The 20,626-nt window shown below is 38.0% G+C and overlaps 1 protein-coding gene across 2 annotated transcripts in view; it reads left to right on the forward strand.

Moving 5' to 3' along the window:
• LOC133518032 (dynein axonemal heavy chain 7) overlaps positions 1-20,626 on the forward strand; it is a 45,150-nt gene that overhangs the window by 19,196 nt on the left and 5,328 nt on the right. Inside the window, exons 28-70 of one of the 2 annotated variants that reach the window (XM_061851581.1) lie at positions 1,242-1,367; positions 1,964-2,086; positions 2,936-3,096; positions 3,835-4,006; positions 4,656-4,838; positions 5,077-5,208; positions 5,293-5,406; positions 5,505-5,612; positions 6,015-6,212; positions 6,719-6,842; positions 7,143-7,318; positions 7,456-7,607; positions 7,699-7,846; positions 7,975-8,187; positions 8,273-8,445; positions 8,531-8,672; positions 8,781-8,894; positions 9,001-9,111; positions 9,197-9,385; positions 9,554-9,783; positions 9,878-10,103; positions 10,380-10,562; positions 11,674-11,899; positions 11,991-12,136; positions 12,534-12,729; positions 12,819-12,889; positions 13,021-13,178; positions 14,135-14,288; positions 14,629-14,762; positions 14,832-15,105; positions 15,553-15,694; positions 16,009-16,187; positions 16,406-16,569; positions 16,662-16,803; positions 17,060-17,126; positions 17,228-17,373; positions 17,453-17,605; positions 17,683-17,812; positions 18,327-18,568; positions 19,425-19,581; positions 19,954-20,120; positions 20,400-20,408; positions 20,562-20,582. In XM_061851581.1, coding sequence (XP_061707565.1) covers positions 1,242-1,367; positions 1,964-2,086; positions 2,936-3,096; positions 3,835-4,006; positions 4,656-4,838; positions 5,077-5,208; positions 5,293-5,406; positions 5,505-5,612; positions 6,015-6,212; positions 6,719-6,842; positions 7,143-7,318; positions 7,456-7,607; positions 7,699-7,846; positions 7,975-8,187; positions 8,273-8,445; positions 8,531-8,672; positions 8,781-8,894; positions 9,001-9,111; positions 9,197-9,385; positions 9,554-9,783; positions 9,878-10,103; positions 10,380-10,562; positions 11,674-11,899; positions 11,991-12,136; positions 12,534-12,729; positions 12,819-12,889; positions 13,021-13,178; positions 14,135-14,288; positions 14,629-14,762; positions 14,832-15,105; positions 15,553-15,694; positions 16,009-16,187; positions 16,406-16,569; positions 16,662-16,803; positions 17,060-17,126; positions 17,228-17,373; positions 17,453-17,605; positions 17,683-17,812; positions 18,327-18,568; positions 19,425-19,581; positions 19,954-20,120; positions 20,400-20,408; positions 20,562-20,582 — 6,576 coding nt within the window. The remainder of the gene's footprint in view (positions 1-1,241; positions 1,368-1,963; positions 2,087-2,935; positions 3,097-3,834; positions 4,007-4,655; positions 4,839-5,076; positions 5,209-5,292; positions 5,407-5,504; positions 5,613-6,014; positions 6,213-6,718; positions 6,843-7,142; positions 7,319-7,455; positions 7,608-7,698; positions 7,847-7,974; positions 8,188-8,272; positions 8,446-8,530; positions 8,673-8,780; positions 8,895-9,000; positions 9,112-9,196; positions 9,386-9,553; positions 9,784-9,877; positions 10,104-10,379; positions 10,563-11,673; positions 11,900-11,990; positions 12,137-12,533; positions 12,730-12,818; positions 12,890-13,020; positions 13,179-14,134; positions 14,289-14,628; positions 14,763-14,831; positions 15,106-15,552; positions 15,695-16,008; positions 16,188-16,405; positions 16,570-16,661; positions 16,804-17,059; positions 17,127-17,227; positions 17,374-17,452; positions 17,606-17,682; positions 17,813-18,326; positions 18,569-19,424; positions 19,582-19,953; positions 20,121-20,399; positions 20,409-20,561; positions 20,583-20,626) is intronic. The other variant, XM_061851580.1, reaches the window with a different exon arrangement.

The raw sequence follows: 20,626 nt of genomic DNA on the forward strand, positions 1-20,626 counted from the left end.
AGTGAATATATTCGGAGATAATCGCTCAGAAAGAAAAAAGAATGTGTCCCCCCCCCCTCTAACTTTTGAATCATAGGTCCAAAAAATATTTAAAAAATCGTGGAAGTAGAGCTTAAGAAATACATTAAACGAAAACTATAGCGGACATGATCATTTTAGCTGTTTTTGAGTTATCGCAAAAAGTTTCCCCTTGATAGTAAAAAGACTTTAATTAGGTACTGATTATGCTAATTTGCATATTTGTTTAACTCGCGTGAAAGGTACCGTTTCATCCCTTGGTTAACAATTTACTATACTTTAAGCTCCAGTTTAGCTTATTGTGACGGAAGAGTAACTACGGAACCCTACACTGAGCGTGGCCCGACATGCTCTTGGCCGGTTTTATTAATTAGTAAACATTATTTGATTTTTAATTGTTACATATTTGCCTCAAATTATTTTTAAAACGTGTTTTTGAATAAAAAGACTCGTCAAGATCGCTCATATTCTTTCTAATGCTAAAAAAAACGAATTATAGGACCATATAATAACAAACATTACCAAAATAAACAATTATCCATTGATCAAATCATCCCTATATATTCGTATTAGCCAAATAGCATAATTTTAGCAGCTTCATTGTTACGTTGAGTAAGGATTAATATTACGTAGTAAAACTTCTGTAAGTTTGTCACTTGGAGATAAATTAATTGACTTGAATATTCTTGCCTAATAAAATACCATATAGTGTGTTGTTTACATTTTGTTAAATACTTAAAGAAATACACTATAGCATATCATCAACGGCGCGCACGCCTAGACCTAGGGGTTTTTTTGTTTGTTGTTGAATTTTTTTGTGAAGTGCAATTTATGGTTACTAACAATTTACCATTTGTTTGATTTTTGATCTCACCTACGACTCCTATGAGTCTGATTTGTTCTAAAGCAAAAAATTAAAATGACATGGTGTTTTATACATTTTTAATATTTCTCGAGATACTCAAGAAACTCGAGAAATCCAGGTCGATAATTCCCATGCCTCGTAAATAAAAAAGGTCGAGAAACCAGAAACCCTAGTACTGATTTAGTATATGTACGGTGACCGCGAATGGGCTTATATGTTCCGTCTAGTAGTTGAGATGGTCTGTGTTACGGGTATGTCTATATTGTATGCAATGCGTTTTAGTAATATCTATTGATTGATGACTTTAACAAGCCAATTAGGAACTTAATTTACCTACTTGTTTCTCTTATTGTTATAGGGCATTATTGGTGATCTGTTCCCTGGTCTACCACTGCCACAAGCTGGATTGCCGCATCTGGTGCAGTGCTGTAAAGAAGTCTGTGTTCCGCTCAATTTGCAAGCCACCGACTTTTTCATTGAAAAGGTTTCACATCATTGTTAATTTTATTGGAATTTGTAATTCGGAATTTATATAAATCAACATAAAATGAAATATTAAAGTGATATTCTAATTTTTATAAAATTAAACATGGAGCCGGGTACGTCCTTAAACTACGTCCACAAAAGAGGTATGAGCATTGTGAATGTCATCTCGCTTTGTGTGGTAGGTAATTCCAAATTTAGAGCAGAGCCCAACTAGGGAAGTACCTCCACCTTACAGAAAACCGCAGCCAAATAACACTAAACTCTATTCATAGTGTTGTGTTCCTGCCGGTGAGTAAGGTTGCCAGAGCTCAACGAGGGTGCAGAGTGTTAAGGTCGGCAACGCGCATGTAACTCCTTTGGAGTTTTATTTATTTAATATTTATTGCACAAAAGAAAAACAATCTTATAGTACAAAGGCGGACTTAATGCCACAAGGCATTCTCTACCAGTCAACCTTAATGGAGTTGCAGGCGTACAAAGGCTACGGAGACTGCTTACCATCGGACGGCCCGTATGCTTGTTTACCACCGACGTAGTATATAAAAAAAAGTTCTTAAGTGAATTAACATTAACACAATATTGGATCTTTTTCAGGTTCTTCAATTGTATGAAATGATCCTCGTAAGACACGGCCTCATGTTAGTAGGATTCCCTTTCTCCGGAAAAACAAAATGCTATCATGCTCTTGGAGCAGCTTTAGGCTGTGTGCACGACAAGGTGTGCCATCGTTTCTCTGTTATTTATTTCTATCTATACACCTCAGTAGACGTACTATTACACACACACTAGACACACATGGACTTAGCGCTCACTTATTAACGCAGAGCATCAGAAAGTTATATTTAGCCTTTTAACTATGTAATAAATAAGTGACGCTATGTGTAATCATGATGGCATTAATCCAGAAATGTATTCAATCTATATGAAAACGTCTGACTGTGTGTGCTGACGGATTTTAGATTTTGTTGAAAAAAATCAGGAGCGTACTTTGGGGTATGAAATTACTAAATCCAGGGGATATTTTTTTTGAATACTTTGTTTTCGGTCGGCTCTCCTTGGAAGTTTGAAATTGTGTCATTTTCTTACTCGTATAATTTAGGTTCAAACTCTGCTTAGCAGCTTTTGCTGAAAATAAAGTTTGTTATTTATTGTTGCTCATAAACTACTATTTCCATAATGACTAATAATATCTAATCACTACGCTTCATAATTGGGTACTGAGGCACTGAAGATTCGTATAAATAGGCTAAATTTCTTAGTTTTTAAACCAGTATTCTGACTTTCCTATTAGACTGCAGACTTTGCAGTTTTATAATAGTTTGTTGGGGTAGGAATATGACACCATTCCGAACTTTCGATGGATGCTGATGGAAACCAAAGTACTTTTTTTTACGACAACGTTATTCGTAATTAAATGTCTCATACTATTTTTTACCCCAAATTTTTTTCATTTAAATCCGTGACCTTGCGGATAATTCATTTCAGACGTTTTCATACGGAATGACTCTATACTTCGTTTTTTTAGCATTAGAAAGAATTGGTTCATCATCAATCATTGCTTTTTAGAAATTAATGGACGAGAATCATGTAGAGTGGACAGTGATAAACCCGAAATCGATTACAATGGGCCAGTTATACGGGCAGTTTGATCCCGTGTCCCACGAGTGGTCCGACGGCATCCTGGCAGTAAGCTACAGAGCATTTGCGGTTTCTCCTAACGATAACAGGTAATTTGATAACCCTTTGAGTGCATGCGCAAACTACAGGAGAAAATCATCCGTAATGCATGTCGATTCTGCTCTAAAAAATATATGGTTTTCAACGTATTTTGATACGACCTGGACCGTGAGCACCAATGAGCGTTAGGCATAGGCGTATTTAGATTTGGTGCCCCGGGCCAGTTAGCTTTGACGTACCATTAAGTGACGATAAAGTATTTAATTTAAGAAGAAAAACTGCTTTGGCGCCCCTTTGCTGCCTGGCGCCCCGGGCCATGGCCCCCTGGGCCCTAGGGTAAATACGTCCCTAGGGTAAATGCACTCAGCACTAAATGGGTTAGTCCTTGCGGCTCCCGTCTTTAAACTTATATTCTGATTTAAAAACACGATATTGTTAACAGTCTCTGAGTGTCCCGCTCTCACTTATGTACTACGCGAGGGTTGCAATATATGGCACACCAATCTCGTGTGCCGTATGTAAAATCTGATATTTAGCGGCATATCAGGGACAATGAGCCCAGGCTTGTTTTGGTATTCAGTATTTACAGGTTATACTTAGAATTGGTTTATTACCTAATGCTCCTAATAGAATGACTATTTTAGTTATTGGTCATTCCATAGTAATTGGCCACACATAACGATGAGACTTCTATTGCCTTGTATCTTCCTGTACTATGGATGGGCCAATAACTATTTCAGTCACCCTAGTATGTCAACAACTTATGAGAAACTTTCGTCAAATTTCAGAAAATGGTTAATCTTCGACGGTCCGGTGGACGCTATCTGGATCGAGAACTTGAATACCGTCCTGGACGACAATAAGAAGTTGTGCCTGATGAGTGGCGAGATCATCCAGCTGGCACCCACCACTAACCTAGTATTTGAACCTATGGATCTTGAGGCTGCTTCACCTGCTACGGTATAATAGTATTTTTACGCCCAAACTGTCAAACGCCACATACAATTCGCCGTTTGAATCACTTAAGAACATTTTGAAACATTGTCTTTAGGAATTATATCCCACTCTTTGTTTTGCTATACTACCGATATATTATAAATCTTGAGAGCGATTCTGAATTAACAATTTGTTACAATTTTGATCTTGTTATGATCATACCCCGGACAGAAGGGGGCAATTTAGTTTTAATAATAGTAAAGAGGCAAATGAAAGTTGAAAATCAGGCATTATTATTTAACTCCTTGGATTTCACGGGCCTATAAATCCCGGTATTTTGATAGGCTTGCGTGGGGATATAGATCCAACACGTAGAGACCCTTTAGAGAGATTTAATGTTATGTATTATTTAACTTATTATTATCTATTTAATTTCCAGACATATCTGGGCCAATGTCGTATCATAACAAAATAATATCTTTAACAAATTGGTCCCTTTGTCAGATTATTTATGCAGGAAGGTATAACGGATGCAATCCTAATTTAAGCTACATTTTACTAGAAAACCACAACAATTTTTCCATCTGCCCGAGTTAAGTTGTACACATGTAGTAAGCATTTTGTGTCTACCATTATTTACTCTAGATATATAGTTTTTAATACGTTTTAACAGGTGTCGCGCTGCGGTATGATTTATATGGAGCCCAAAGGTTTGGGTTGGCGATGTTTGTTAGAGTCGTGGTTAAATACTCTACCACCGTTTCTGAATACAGCCACTCATGCGCTTATCAGAGCGCTTTTCCACCGCTTTATGTCGCCATTACTTTGGCTGGTTGAATTATCGGGACAGCTTAAGGTATGGAAGTTAAATTTAATTCGATCAATCGCCGAGTTTCGCCAAATTTCATGTTCCATCAATGTTAAAACAACCACCAATTATTATAATTACAAGTATAAACTTTTTGATTCAAAAGGTTGGCTTTTCCATACAAAAATAACAAATGGCACAGTCACTGACCTAACGAGATACCTTATTGCTTATAATACGTAAATACGAAATCTCCTTTATTTATTGAATAAGTTTTGTTTTACAGCAAATGTATGTGACATCACGCAGTAACCTAGTTAATGGATGTTTTAATATATTCGACACGTTTATGGATGACTTTTATGATGAAAAATATACAGATTCTATTGCGGAACTCGATGTTAGGGCACAATTAGAGGTATGCATATGCAGTAACCAATGTATACCTAAATCACATTTTGGGTGCTATTGCAAATTATTATAAATAAATTAAATATTTTAGGGTGTTTTCTTCTTTTCTGCCATTTGGTCCATTGGGGCAACGTTGGAAGCAGCTAGTCGCCCTAGGTTTGACATGATGTTCAGAGGTTTACTCGAAAAAGAATTTCCAGAAGAGGTATAGTTTCATTTCCGTTTATTGTACATAAGATAACAAAACCGTACCCCTTTTTCGGCCCATAATATATCCCGCTAAAACTTATTTTTGCTTCTCAGATCAGGGAAATTTTAAAATACCCGAAGGTGATAGACAAGCCAGAAAAGCCGTACATTTTCACTATTCCAAAGGACGGACTTGTATATGACTATCGATACATTAAAGAGGTCAGTAATAGAAATCAAAATATAATTAATTCATTCGTAATAAGCACTTATACAGATGATGGTAAAAGTATACCTTTACCATCATATTTACCCAACTGTGACGTGATCCCTGATCTGGGTTCCGGCTGTATATCAGTGCTTTGCTCGAAAGAGTGAAGCATATAGCAGAGTTGGAACCCTTTTGTTTTTGCTGCAACGTACAGCAAGTAAATCATTTATCGTGTAAGTATGTTATTTTTCTGTTAATTAAATTGTGCATTTTAATTTTGTTTCGTTTGTAATGTATTTGTAAATTGAGTTTTTTTTGCAGCATCTAAATAAACGTTTTATCTATCTATTTAACTTTAGTGCTATAGCTAGTATAGGTATAAGTACGTGTTAATTAAATTAAATAATGTTTAGGGCAAAGGTAAATGGAAGCCGTGGCAGGACGACGTGACCTCAGCGCCGCCTATCAGCAGAGACACCCCGCCGAACCAGATACTGGTGACCACCCTGGACAGCGTCACGTACTTGGCACTGTTCCGGCTACTAGTGCAGCATCATAAGGCTGTTATGATGGTTGGACCCACTGGAACTGGCAAGTCGTCGTACATTATTGTAAGTTATATTGAATTAAGTATATTTTCATCACACTTGCTCGAAAAAGTTTTTATTTCATGCAGGTGTACTGAAGGACAAAGGCCTATTTTGTTCCCGCAGGAGTTTTGGATTGTGAAAAAAAAAGCTTATGTCACTTTTTCATACAAACAAAATAGCATTAAAAGACAATTTTACATAATTTTTAATTGTAAGTGTGATAAAAACATTCTATGTAACTCCGGGGTTAATAATATTGCATAATCGGGTCTTTAATTCCCTCCAGCCTGAGGCTGTCGGGAATTACCACCCTCGTATCCAAAATTTCACTTACCCCCCTCGTTACACAATGTACTATAAGACTGTTTTTCCTACGCTGCTGTACTTTGGTAAAGCATATCTGTTCATCTTGTTCAACGACATCCTGTGGGTTTGCTTAACATGTAAGATCTAATATAGTTATGCATAAATTTTTGTTCGCTTTCTGTGTTGGAGTCATCTATTAATACAGCCTAACTATTTTTTAGGATTTTCTAGTAAAAAGAGTAGATACGAAAGTCTTTAGAGCTCTCATAATGGCTTTCTCCGCTCAGACCAATTGTAATCAGACTCAAGATATTATTATGGGCAAGCTTGATAAGAGGAAAAAAGGTAATGTCACATTTAATTTCATATTCATAACATATTTAACTTCAATTAGTGGACCCTTATGGGAGTTCAATCAAAATTGAGTTCGATATTTTATTTTGGACCAAAATCGCTTATAGTAAATGCGCTATGCCCATGACAATAAAAAATGGACAGCGGAGCGCCAGTGACTGATAACCGCCGTAACCGGAAGTAGCCGGATGTTGCTTTGGCAGTTTTAATCAAAATAGTGGTTAATATAAATTTACATCTGAAAAATGAAGTGACGAAATATAATTTCTAAAACTCATGCATTCACTTCAGGTTACTTCGGGCCACCAGTGGGATCCTATTCTGTAGTATTTGTAGATGACGTGAGCATGCCACAAGCAGAGACTTATGGTGCTCAACCACCTATAGAGGTTTTGCGACAAGGCATAGATTTAGGACTGTGGTACGACCGCAAGACCAACGTTGCTATGCACCTTATAGATGTTCAGGTAATATAACACTATCGTACTCTTATACACATGGCTATAACATTATGCCACATATTTTATAATTTTTGGATCTGTATTCCGGACGCTTTCTAGTGCAAATTCCTTATTAAAATTAAGATGACTGTTTTATTTTCCAGTTTATGTGCGCGATGGGCAAGCCAACGCCTGGAGCAAAATTGATTACTCCGAGGTTCTCTCGCCATTTCAATTTCCTTTGTATCGACGAATTCAATGAGGATACTCTCAAGGTTATATTCGGCAGGATAATGTTGTGGCATCTGGATACAAGGTGCTTACAAGTATAACATAATGTTTGGGATTTTATATTTAACATGCCTTAAAAGGCATTAATTAATCAATTTATGTTTCAATACTTTCAGAGGCTTTTCCAAAGAATTCGATCCCAGTATCGAAGAGATTGTGAATGGTACATTGGAGGTCTACAAACAATGTCGCTTGAATTTGCTACCAACACCTTCCAAATCGCATTACACATTCAATCTACGTGATTTTTCGAGGGTCATTCTGGTGAGAGTTTAGAATTATTGGTTTGACGCTTGTTTCCCAAGCCCTCTTGGTAAATGAAAAAAGGCGCAGCCCAGAAGTGGGAGGTACAAACGCTGGTAATGATGACGCTATGGAACTTTGTTATACAGGGTGTGCTGCTATCTGTGCCGGAAGTGACACCTTCCCTGCAGTCCATTAAGCGCTTGTGGGTGCATGAGTGTCTTCGGGTGTTTTCGGACCGCTTGGTTGAGGAAGCGGACAGGCAGTGGCTAGTCGAGTGTCTGCGGGACGCCACACGCAAACATCTCAATGATGAATTAGATAACATGCTCTCAAGACTTCTAGATGGACCTAACGATACTGTAAGTTAGCCATAAAATTAATATGTTAATATAATATTGTTCATTGTTGGTTCTATAAATACAAAAGGAAATGTTATATTTACAGATAACCGATTATCATCTGCGAAACTTGATCTATTGCGATTTCGCAAACCCTAAAGTTGACACGCGCTTTTATATGGAGACAACTAATATGGAACATCTGAACTCGACAGTAGACGCTTTTCTAGTAGAGTTCAACAATATGTCAAAAAAGCCGATGAATCTCGTGCTGTTTAGGTGCGTTTTTGAATTGTTTAATTAATAGCCGTCGTCGTACCTATGTTTGACAAATATTCTAATGATTATAATTTGTGAAAAACAGATTTGCCATTGAGCATGTGTCCCGAATTTGCCGCGTCCTAGCGCAACCCCGATCGCATGGGTTACTGGTTGGACTCGGCGGTTCAGGGAGGCAATCTCTTACACGCCTGGCAGCTCATATCAACGACTACGATCTTTTCCAAGTAAGTGATCATAAAGTAAAGTTAAAAATGACAATAAATGCACACAGTAGGTAAAGGACCTTCAGTCCAACTGCCACTATCTTCGTATCATTTCAAACTTTATTACAGGTTGAAATGAGTCGAACTTACGGCAAAACTGAATGGCGAGAGGACTTGAAAACTTTACTTAAGAAATCAAGCACTCCTGATTTAATGATGGTGTTCCTATTTATTGAATCTCAGGTAAGTAACCAAAAATATGTTGATTAGAGTCCTAACATTTCTTTTTAGACTAGAGATTTCCGTTCATTTTTCAAATAATAAACAATTATTTTGTCGTATTATATAGATTAAAGAGGAAGGTTTTCTAGAAGACGTAAATAACATGCTAAACTCGGGAGAGGTGCCTAATATATTTGGTGCTGATGAAAAAGCAGAATTGTGTGAAAAAATGAGAGTCGTAAGTAACATAAATACTTAGGTATTTGTGTGATGGTAAAAAATCGTAAAGGATTTCTCCTGAGTTAAACTCGTTTATGTTTTAGATTGATAGGCAGAGAGATAAGTCGTTGCAAACAGACGGCACGCCTACAGCATTGTACGCATACTTCGTGTCGATCGTGCGTGATCAGCTGCACATCGTGCTGGCCATGTCGCCTGCCGGTACCTCGCTGCGTACACGCATCCGCAAGTTTCCTGCGCTCGTCAACTGCTGCACCATTGACTGGTTTCAGGTATCATTGGAGAATATTGATCTATCGTTCGTATCAATCTATTTACTTCTCTTATGAAGAACTCCATATCAGAACATCAGGACGGGAGCTAAATCCACGTAATTCTACTAATACTGTAGGTAATGTGCGCCATGTCGTAAATCCTGATATAACGTTTTATGGATTTAGGAATGGCCTCCGGATGCGTTGCTGGCGGTGGCGACACGGTTCTTAAAGGACATAGAGCTAACAGACCTTGAGCGGGAGACTGCCATCAAATTATGTCAAGTGTTCCACACGGACACGCAAGAACTTACACGTGCCTTCCTTCTGCGGCTCAAGCGGTATAACTACGTCACGCCTACCGCCTACCTCGAGCTCATTAACATGTTTAAAGCGCTACTGACTAAGAAGCGAACGTAAGCAAAACAAATGCATATATAAGTACAACAAACGGTTTTAACTCTTGTTGAGGCCTTTATAATATTAAATGTAATATTATACCACCAACAGAGAGCTACTTATGGGTGAGAAGCGATATCTGACAGGATTGGACCAGCTTGCCATCGCCGCACAACAAGTAGCAGTACTTCAAGAGGCTTTAGTAGTACTTCAGCCGAAATTAGCTGCTGGTGCTGCGGCTGTGGCGGAAACCACGGCTAAAGTGGAGAAGGAAAAAGAAGGAGTTGCATTGGTTGAGGCTGATGTATTAGTCGATCAGGCAGCTGCTGAAGAGCAGGTTTGTAAAGAAACACATAATTTCTGCAATTTATTACACATGTGAATCTGATTGATCATAAATCATGATCGGTACTTAATGACTATGGTAGTAACTGTGGCCTATAGCGCTCAACTGACAGATATGAGTCACATTAATTAATTTTCTAGTCCACACGTGTCTAATATAATACTAGGAATATATGGATCCACGTATAATTTGGATTGTACCGGCATTGCTTTAGAATCTCCACCTTAAACTTCGGATGTAATCAAAAAGTTTTTTATTGTCCATTAGGCGGCAGAAGCTCAAGGTATAAAAGATGAGTGCGACGCGGATCTAGCCGAGGCCATGCCGATTCTCAATTCAGCTCTGGCAGCCTTGGATACTTTAACTCCTCAGGATATCACTTTCATCAAGACCATGAAGAGCCCGCCGAGGGGCATCAAACTTGTCATGGAAGCTATTTGTATTTTAAAGGTAGCGTCATGTCATATTTTCCCGGAACATTTGGTGAGATCAATGTCTCAGAACTACGTCATTTGACGTATCCCGTTTGTAAAACTTATTAAACGGGGAAGTTTATGGTCTGAATTTCTGAAAGTATGTGACTGAATTTTTTTAAAGAAATGGCAAATCTGGGTATATGCATGACTATGACTTGCCGACTTCTTCTTTCTTACACGTCAACCAATGGTAGCACCAACGTGACGTTGTATTGTCACGTCTCCGAAAAGCGAATACCTTGTTTTATTGTGCCGTGATTATTATGAATCTAAAATCAGGTAAAGTACAACATATATATTAGCGTGGCGTTTTACAATATTCGGATAATTATCTTCATCTAGGTTTATAAGCAATGTGCATATTGTGCATGTAGCTGTTTTTAAGCTATACCTACTGACTGGGTTATTGCGGAAACCGTCCTTAGACGCTGGACGCGCATGTGCATCATGCCTGTTAAAAGATTCATGAATGAATGAACCCCGAAAACTTGGGTATTTTCTTGAATAGACTAAAGAGAACGTTGTTTGTGTTATGCATAGGTACTTATTTTCAAAGTCTGTTTTGCTTATATATTTCTATGCTTCTTGCTGCAGGACGATCCGGTGAGTCAAAGTTGTAAACAGCACGTAGACGTGTTTAGAAACAGTGCATGGTTTTTCGATTTGTTCACTGCGCTTCTTTTAAATAAGTATGGAATGATAGTCTTGAAATTTTCGAGCTTCCTTCACTAAAAGTCGCTGACCGATTAAATGGTTATGAGTGGTTAATGCAATATACATATTGCAATCAAATCACACATATACGATATTGTTACGTTAAATTAATACCTATGCTAAGAGTAGGTAACTTAGCTCTTAAGTACTGCTTGTGATTTCAAATCATTGTCTGTAAATCTTTGTACTAGTTTGTTATTTAGTTATAAGACTGCTGCGCCCTTGCAGGGTACATATTATATAATTTTGTGTACTTACCTAATATGATTGCAATAAATGCTTTGTTTTGTCTTGTCTTGTCTCATAGCCTACCAAACTATATATTCAATAAACTATATCTAAAACATATTCAAAATGCCTTCACTCTTCAGGAAATGAAACCAGATAAGGTTCCCAATCCCTCAGGGGTAGGGACCATAGAGGATTATTGGGGCCCATCAAAGAAGCTTCTGAACGACATCAAGTTCCTGGAGGGTTTGCAGAACTACGACAAGGACAACATCCCGCCCGCCGTCATGACCAAGCTCATGAAGACGGTCATGCAGGACGAGGGGTTCGTACCGGAGAAGATCCGAGCTGTTTCTGTCGCTGCTGAGGGTAAACATAATTTATCTTATGTTCTCATTTTCAAAGATTAAGGGCATTTATTTTTTCTTTACTGTTCGAACGCTGTGTTGTTGTGTTGCAGGTATGTGCAAGTGGGTAATAGCCATGACAAAGTATGACAAAGTGGCCAAGGTAGTGGCACCGAAGAAGCAGAGACTCGCAGCAGCACAGGCTGTCTACGATAAGGCCATGGCCGCTCTTGCCGTCAAACAGGCCCAACTCAGGGAGGTAAATATACTTACTACCTAAGCGGTCTTCATATTGGATATGAATACCCTTGCTGTTCTGTTGGGTGTGCGCGACAACGCAAAATTCGCGTGAGCTATACGCGTCTACACTGTCTCGTTCACATAGGTACCGAAGTGGCGTGCAGATCCGCATCAATCTCAACTACGTTAGCACCACTGTATTTTGTAAATCACGCACAACTACAGTCATCTCTTACAAATGTTTTTTTTAAACAAAGGTGGATAATCTATCAGGCATGAATTGAAAACTCGCTATCGTGTGACATCTGCTATTCAGGATTTTTTAAATCATAAAATTCATAAACAAAAAACTTTCAAAAGGAAGGGAAACTTTCATTTTACTTTCACTTGTCACTTTTCCATGAATATTTTTTTAGATTCAACTTAAACTGAAATCATTAGAAGACGCATTAGCCGAACAAAGTCGCCAACAAAAGAAACTCGATGACGAAGTGATGGACTGCAGTAACAAGTTGTATCGGGCCAAAATGCTTATATCAGGATTAGGAGGAGAAAAAACAAGATGGACACAAATCGCCAAAGATCTACGAGCTACTTATAATTCCTTAACGGGTAAGGGTATTCGGTTACGTGTAGACATAATATTGTATGAGCAGAGGTACAAATGTTGAAACTACTGTGACTGGAATTATTTTTTGCAGGTGACATTCTGATAGCCGCGGGTATAATCGCTTATCTAGGTCCATTTACAGCTAGTTTTCGGATTGAACAGGTGTGTTTAAAGAGTATTAATTAGCTTGAGCTTGTAGGGTTGGGAGTGATATTTACAATTATAACATTTATAACTTATCAATACTAAATATGCCTACTAATTTATCCTAAGTTAAAATGTCCAACATGCAGATTAAAAAATGGGCGCAAGTATGTCACGACTGCGGAATTGTGTGTACTCTGAACTACAGTCTTATCAAATCACTGGGCGAGCCCGTCACCATCCAGCAGTGGAACATCGACGGTTTGCCGGCTGATGACTTCAGTGTTGAGAGCGCCATTATTATAATGTAAGAATATCTCCCCACCTTACTATCTTAGGCCTTCATTTGTGCCTTGGAGTGTCGTTTCGCGACAAACTATTTCCCTAGTTCATAGCAGCTATACAAAATGTCTTGTTAAATTTTGTGTCATGAAGGCTCGCCACAAGTGTTTTACGATGTTTTCATTTTCAAGATCTGAGGAAGTATGTCATTTTATCTACACACATATCATAAACCCTCTATGATGCCTTCAAAGTCCGTAAATAATGACCAACATTACGATAAACTGTTTTGTTACAACAAATTTCTTATCTGTGATAATGTTGTTATTGCTCCATAACTACATCGAAATCGCTTTGGTCTCTGATCCATCTCTGAAAAAAAAAACAATTCGTTCTGAACTCTATTCTAAAATCAGCCGAGATGCCTTTTTGTTCGAAATTAAATGTCAATTGCATACAATTGTGACGAATCACGCATGTTAGTTTGTATTGAATGATACGGAAATAGGCCCCCGACTCTAATTTATCTCTGAATGAAAAAAAACTACGGATGCGTGATATATGTGAAAAAAGTTTTCATTTACCGCCATTTGACGCACAGTTTATCTTTTAATTAGTTTTAAGTATAAAATGAATTTGTTTTGTTGTTTTTAAAGTAACTATAGCAAAAGTTTCGTTTAAAATGAGTGATAAAAATATTTCTGTGACGCCACCACATATCCGCGAGTTCCGCCAAGAGAGCAACGTTGGCTGTAATTTGGATTAGTGAATATATCATAGAAAGTTTATAATATGTGTGTAGATAAAATAGTGTTTGTAACTGTACATAATTAGGCATTAAAACATTCGTGTGATCCAATTAAGAAACTTACTTCGTTAGTTTCTTAAACCCACACTCGTGTATTTTAAAGCCTTTTATTATGTAGCAGTCACATAAACTACTATTAAGATCTACACTTTTTTTACCGTGTTCAATTATAGGACAGCCCGTCGCTGGCCACTTATGATCGACCCGCAGGGCCAGGCAAATCGGTGGATTAAGAACATGGAGAAGCCTAACAACTTAAGCGTAGTAAGAATGACTCAAGCGGACCTTGGCAGAGTGTTGGAAAATGCGGTGCAATTTGGACAACCGGTACAATTTAGTTAACCAAACTATTCTAAAAAGGACTCAACTATTAAGCGTCGCTTTGCTAGCGTACCTTGTAATGACGAAGAAGCGACATTCACAGTAGACATTAGATGAGTATACGCATCTTCATTCACCAAATGGCTGCTTTTAAAGTACGTAATAATTTTAAACTCAATAGATTCTGATTAATACGTAGGTTTGGAGAGATTTGTCGGTAGTCGGTACTCTGGGAGGGTAGAGAAAGCTAACAAAATAGTTGATCTAAATAGCCGAACAGTATTTTTTTTTTTTAGAACGGGTATTAATGAATGGATTAAATTGAGATAATAATAATTTTTGACAGGTATTGTTAGAAAACGTTTTAGAGGAATTGGATCCTATGCTGGAACCTCTACTTCAACAGCAAACATTTCGTCAAGGAGGTGCTCTTTGCATAAAAATAGGGGACACCATTGTCGAATACAGCAAGGATTTCAAGTGAGGATATCTAAGTAATGTAGTGTCGCTTATTAAGCATCGAACATTCCATACTGATTTCTTTTGTAGGCTTTACATTAGTACAAAGTTAGCAAATCCGCACTATTTACCGGAAGTGGGCGTGCGTGTGACCTTGGTCAACTTCATGCTGGCTAAAGATGGTCTAGAAGCTCAATTGCTAGCTCGCGTCGTGGCGAGAGAAAGACCAGATCTGCAGCAAGCCAAGTCAGATCTGACCACGCAAGGTGCAGAACACAGGAGGCTTTTGCAAGACATTGAAAAGAAAATATTAAACGTTTTGGCGACCTCAGAACACCTACTGGAAGATGAAGAAGCTGTCCAGGCAAGTTGAAAACAAACGAACCTAATAAGTATGTTGCACAGATATATTACATGTTCGTTGCATATTTTCCTGTCTTTATTCACTAGTTTATTTTATTATTATCGCTTGCTATAAAATATTTATATATATTGCCAAAGATTTATTTATTGTACCTATAAGATGAACTTTATTAAATAATCCATACATAATAGTCTATACATAGAAATCGTGACCCCGTTAAAAACTTTTAGACACGGAGTCGTACTGCTCCAACTACAATAAAATTCCTGACAATTCGAACTACGAATTTGTCTTAGATACTACACATTACACACAATCAATAAATCTTCAGTTCAGTCTGTAAATTATGACTGTGTAATTATGATGAAACCAAAATGCATTAATAGATAAGAAACTCAAGCCACAACGAGCTCCGTTGTTGTATACTGATTTAATTTCCGTTTTTAGATTTTGAACTCTGCGAAAGATACGGCAAATGAAATAAAAGAGAAACAAGTGGTGGCTGTAGAGACTGAGAAAGCTATTGACATTGCGCGGGACGACTACGTGCCTATCGCTAAGCACTCGACGAACTTGTTTTTCCTCATTGGTAAACTTAATTTTGTCTTCTTCCTCTTACCATTCCCGTCTACTTTTAGGCACTGGTGAATTATAAATAAGTAGATATACGCTGACAAACCTATTCTATTTTTTCCCCTGCTACGTATGAATTTTGCTGAATCTATAATCTGAACAGTTAAGGCTTGATTTGTCCCAAAGAATTTATAGGGAAATCGGAAATAGAAAATTTCACAGAACAATTGCTGAGTATTATTCGAAATAACTACCTACATACTTGAAAAATCAAGGATGAACTCATTTTGTAAATAATTACTATAGTTGAACTATTTGGATTATTTACAGCATCATTAGCAAACATCGACCCCATGTATCAATACTCGCTGGGCTGGTTCGAAGGCCTGTTCACCGGCGCCATTGACAACACTGAAAAAGTGGACGAGATTGAAGAGCGGCTGGCGATACTACGCGCTTACTTCACATATTCGCTCTATGCTAATATTTGCAGGAGTTTATTCGAAAAGGTTCTTCTAGCTTTTAATATAAATTTTATTACTTATAGTAATTGGCCTCTGTTTAAGAAAGAAAGTGACAGCAGGTGCCTTAAAATATGTTTAACGAGGGAGGAGGTTGTAATTGGTATAGCCTAGCTCCTCATAATTATTTAATTATTCGTTAAAATAAGTTGACTTGAAATTGGTGCTTAGGGTCAACAAATAGCCCGTGTCATTTGATATTTTAGGATAAGATGGTGTTCTCCCTGCTGCTAACGATAACTATAATGGTGGCGGAAGGCAACCTTGAACAGAGTCACGTGTTGTTCTTGATGGGAGGAGGCCAGCCGAAGCACCTGCCTCCCAACCCTGTCCAGTTTCTCAGTCCAGCCGCTTGGGCTGACTTTAACGGGTATTTATACAAATGCGATTATAGCAATTGTTTTTTAGATTTTTCTCAATAAGCCTTAATCGATCATTTATTATTTAATCATTTTTTTATAGTTTGAACGAGATTGACGGGTTTCATGGGATAGTAGACCATTTCATGGCCCATATTAGTGATTGGGAAGCATACTGTGACACGCCGGACCCTCACAACCAGCCGCTTCCTCAACCTTGGGAATCGAAATTTAAACCATTTGAGGTATACATTCATCTCTAGTTTTTTACAAAATGTATGCTTAGTTCCGGACCCTTTGTTAGGATTTTTGAACAAAGTTGCGATATTTATAGATTGTAATTTATTTTCTGAATGAAAAATTATATTGCAATAAGAAACTGACGAACTGGAAATTTATTGTTATTTTTTATATCACACTGAATTCGTCCTTCCTCGACCGCTTGTTTGCTTTTCCTTATTGGTGATACGCAATTAAATGCTTATCTTACCTTGTTTTCAGAAATTGATGGTATTACGTTGCTTGCGTTTAGATATGATGGTGCATGCGGTTCAAACATTTGTAGAAGGTAATGCAATCAAAAATGATGGTGACAGTAATAACCGAGCAAACTAACACGGATAGGTTTTGGTTTGGATTAAATGCATTACATTTGATGTAACTTTTTAGGTGAGATGGGCCGGCAGTTCGTTGAGCCGCCCCTTTTCGATTTGGCATCTTCTTACTCGGAGTCCCACTGCTGCATCCCTCTTTTGTTTGTTCTTACTCCGGGGTCAGATCCTATGGGAACGCTTCTTAAATTTGCTGATGACCAGGTAAAGAAAGAAACGTTTATGCATACAAATTATACGAGTGCACGGGTGATATAAATTAACAATGGTTATTTTTGTAAAGGGCTTTGGATCGTCGCGCCTTTTCTCTTTATCCCTTGGTCAAGGTCAAGGTCCTATCGCTGTGAAGCTTATCGATGAAGGAGTAAGAATGGGTACTTGGGTAGTGTTACAAAACTGCCACCTCGCCAAGAGTTGGATGCCGATGCTGGAAAAGGTATGATGTGTTTTATAAGTAGGTAATATTAATTTGCCTATTACCGCTTTAATATCCCTATTTTATTTTATTTTCAGATATGCGAAGGGTTAACACCCGACAGTGTAAACCCCGATTTCAGACTTTGGCTTACTTCGTACCCTGCCGACCACTTCCCTGTCTACGTATTGCAAAATGGGGTCAAGATGACTAACGAGCCTCCGCAAGGTAAACATTACACGTGCGTGCGTGTGAGCGTGCGTGTGTGCGTGTGTATGTGCGAGTGTGTGTGTGTGTGTGCGTGTATGTGTTCGTGTATGACTTATAACAACAAGTTTGTGGCTATAATTACTTGACTACTATGATGAGATCCTCTACATCTTCATACGGAATGGGGCTGAGCAAGGCTGTTATTTTTAATTTTGTTATAGTTAAACCAAAGAATGCAGAAAGTTAGGTAGACAGTGAGCGAAAACTAATACAGTCGAAGGGATAGGTACTTTGTAGGTGCACTTTTGTAACATGGAGTTATGATTGGGAGATATTATGACCTCCCTATGTGCATTAGACATCACGCGCAGAACAATAAATCCACTAAGGGTGAGGACATTCATGTCACTGTATACAAGCTATGTTGGCCATGTTGGGTATCTAATGGGTTTTCGAAGAATTACCTTGAGTTCGTTGCGCCTTCTTCAACATAATATGCATGCATATAATACAATCTAACTGGTTATTTCAGGCTTAAGAGCGAATATCGCTCGTTCGTACCAGAGCGACCCAATCAACGACCCAGAGTGGTTCGAAAGCAACAAGCAGCCAGAAAACTTCAAGAAGCTTCTGTTTGCGTTGTGCTTCTTCCACGCGGTAGTGCAGGAGCGGCGGCAGTTCGGCCCGCTGGGCTGGAACATCCGCTACGAGTTTAACGAGACCGACCTGCGCATCAGTATCACACAGCTTAACATGTTTCTCAATGAATATGACGTTAGTGTCCTACTGTTTATTTTTTACATATTATGTGTTTCAAAAGTTTAATTTTATAAGTGAAAAGATTATAAGTTTGTGCAGTTTACTATTTAACGCGTTAAAATTCTCATTTCCTAAGTAGGCTAACTAAGTCCCGGGCTGGATGACTTGGCCATCTTCTGGTCTAGCCAAGATGACAATCGTTGATAGAAAACGCCAATTGAAACTTAATGAATGTATGGAAATTGTCACGTGACTTTTCATCGCATCTGTCATCCCGATACTTTTTTTGGAACGAAGTTCTTTATCGGACGGTAGGCGGTTGGGAACTAGGCGAAATAAAGTGTAAGATTTTCCGTCATGGTCCTGTTTTATTTAAATTCTTTCTCGAGAATAAGTGGTGTAATCGGCAAACAGCCGCTTAGAAACAGGTGGTTACAGCGACGATCCGGGTTCGATCGCCGGACGTGTACGCAGATATTACTTTTTGTATTTTATTTTTACATTTGAATTTCATATTTTTTATTGACTAAGCGAGTGTGAAGCTCGAGCTAAGCGTATCAGTTTCAGCTTATACAAAAATGTTTTCTTATGTTCAGTTGTTTTCCCTGCCTGTAAGTCGCATTTCTGAACAGATTTGTGAGCAGTTTCGATAATTATTATTTTGTCGATTAACTTTTTTTATTTGTTATTCAATAATATAATACGTTTATCAATAATAATATACTTCGTTCCAACCGAGTGTTCCACAACACAAACGCATTTTTCTTTTGATTATCATCTTGGCTAGGCTCCGTTATAGTTTTCTAAAAACGCTACATGTCTAAAAGTCAATATGCATTGAAATAGAAGCTGATAATCAATATTGTGTCAGGACGTGCAATTCGTGGCGCTGCGATACTTGACGGGCGAATGTAACTATGGCGGGCGCGTTACCGACGACTGGGACCGCCGCTGTCTGAATACCATTCTGTACAAGTTCTACAACCTTAGGACTATTCGCGAAGACAAATATAAACTAGAATCTACCGGTAAGTAGCAGAATACGTCTGCGAGCGATACTAAACATTTTCTCTTCCGGCAAGACTCGAACTTGCGTCCTATTGGAATATCTGCCCTATCGCTCTTAACGAACTGAGCTGCGGGTGTTTTTTTTTATAATAAAAAAAAAAACATTTTTTTAATAATTAAAATTGAACCTTATTACCGAGCACCGAGAAGTGATCATATTAGGAAACTAGAAAAAACTGTCCGAAAGATAGAATTACACCATAACTACACCACTAGTTAAGAGTTTTACATAGGTATTAATATATTATAATGAGATAATGACGTTATTGCTCCGATCGCATAGTGAAATTTTATTCTTTCGGATGATGATGTTAAAAATATGTACTTCGTAGGCACATACTATATACCGGACCTGAAGGAGCACGCGGACTTCATCGCGTTCGCGCGGTCGCTGCCGGTGGCCACGCCGCCTGGAGTTTTCGGCTTCCACGCCAACGCTGACATCACCAAGCACTTCCGCGAGGCCAATGAATTGCTCAACACCGCCATATTGACGCAGGTACACTCAAACGAAGTTTCTCGTAGTTGATTTATAAATACAGTTATAATAACAATAGACTGTAATATACTAGTTTTTTAAACATTTTAGTTAGCTTAGTTACCTACTGGTTAGATTTGTCGCAATTTTCAATTAAACTCATTATTGTAGTATCATATAAGAAGCGCATGTACTCGTATCATAGCCATAATTATAAACGCGCATTATAAATATTGTATTTAGTATGTAGAAAACAATATTTTTCTTATTTTTCATTCATTTGCCGGCTCGCGAATCAAGGATCGTTTGGTAAGTGACCTCACAATGATATCTAGTATTTTTTGATATAAATATAACAGGATTCATTATCACTCTATAATAAAAATCACCTGCATTAATATATTTAGACATAAATATACTGCTTATAATATAATAAACCAATTATTATCCACATGCAACAAGGATCTTCACAAGAAATATTTGGTAAGCAATAAAATCAGCCATAAGAATATAGAACCGCTTGATTT

The sequence above is a fragment of the Cydia pomonella genome, chromosome 5, assembly GCF_033807575.1.
Source record: "Cydia pomonella isolate Wapato2018A chromosome 5, ilCydPomo1, whole genome shotgun sequence".
Lineage (NCBI taxonomy): Eukaryota > Metazoa > Arthropoda > Insecta > Lepidoptera > Tortricidae > Cydia > Cydia pomonella.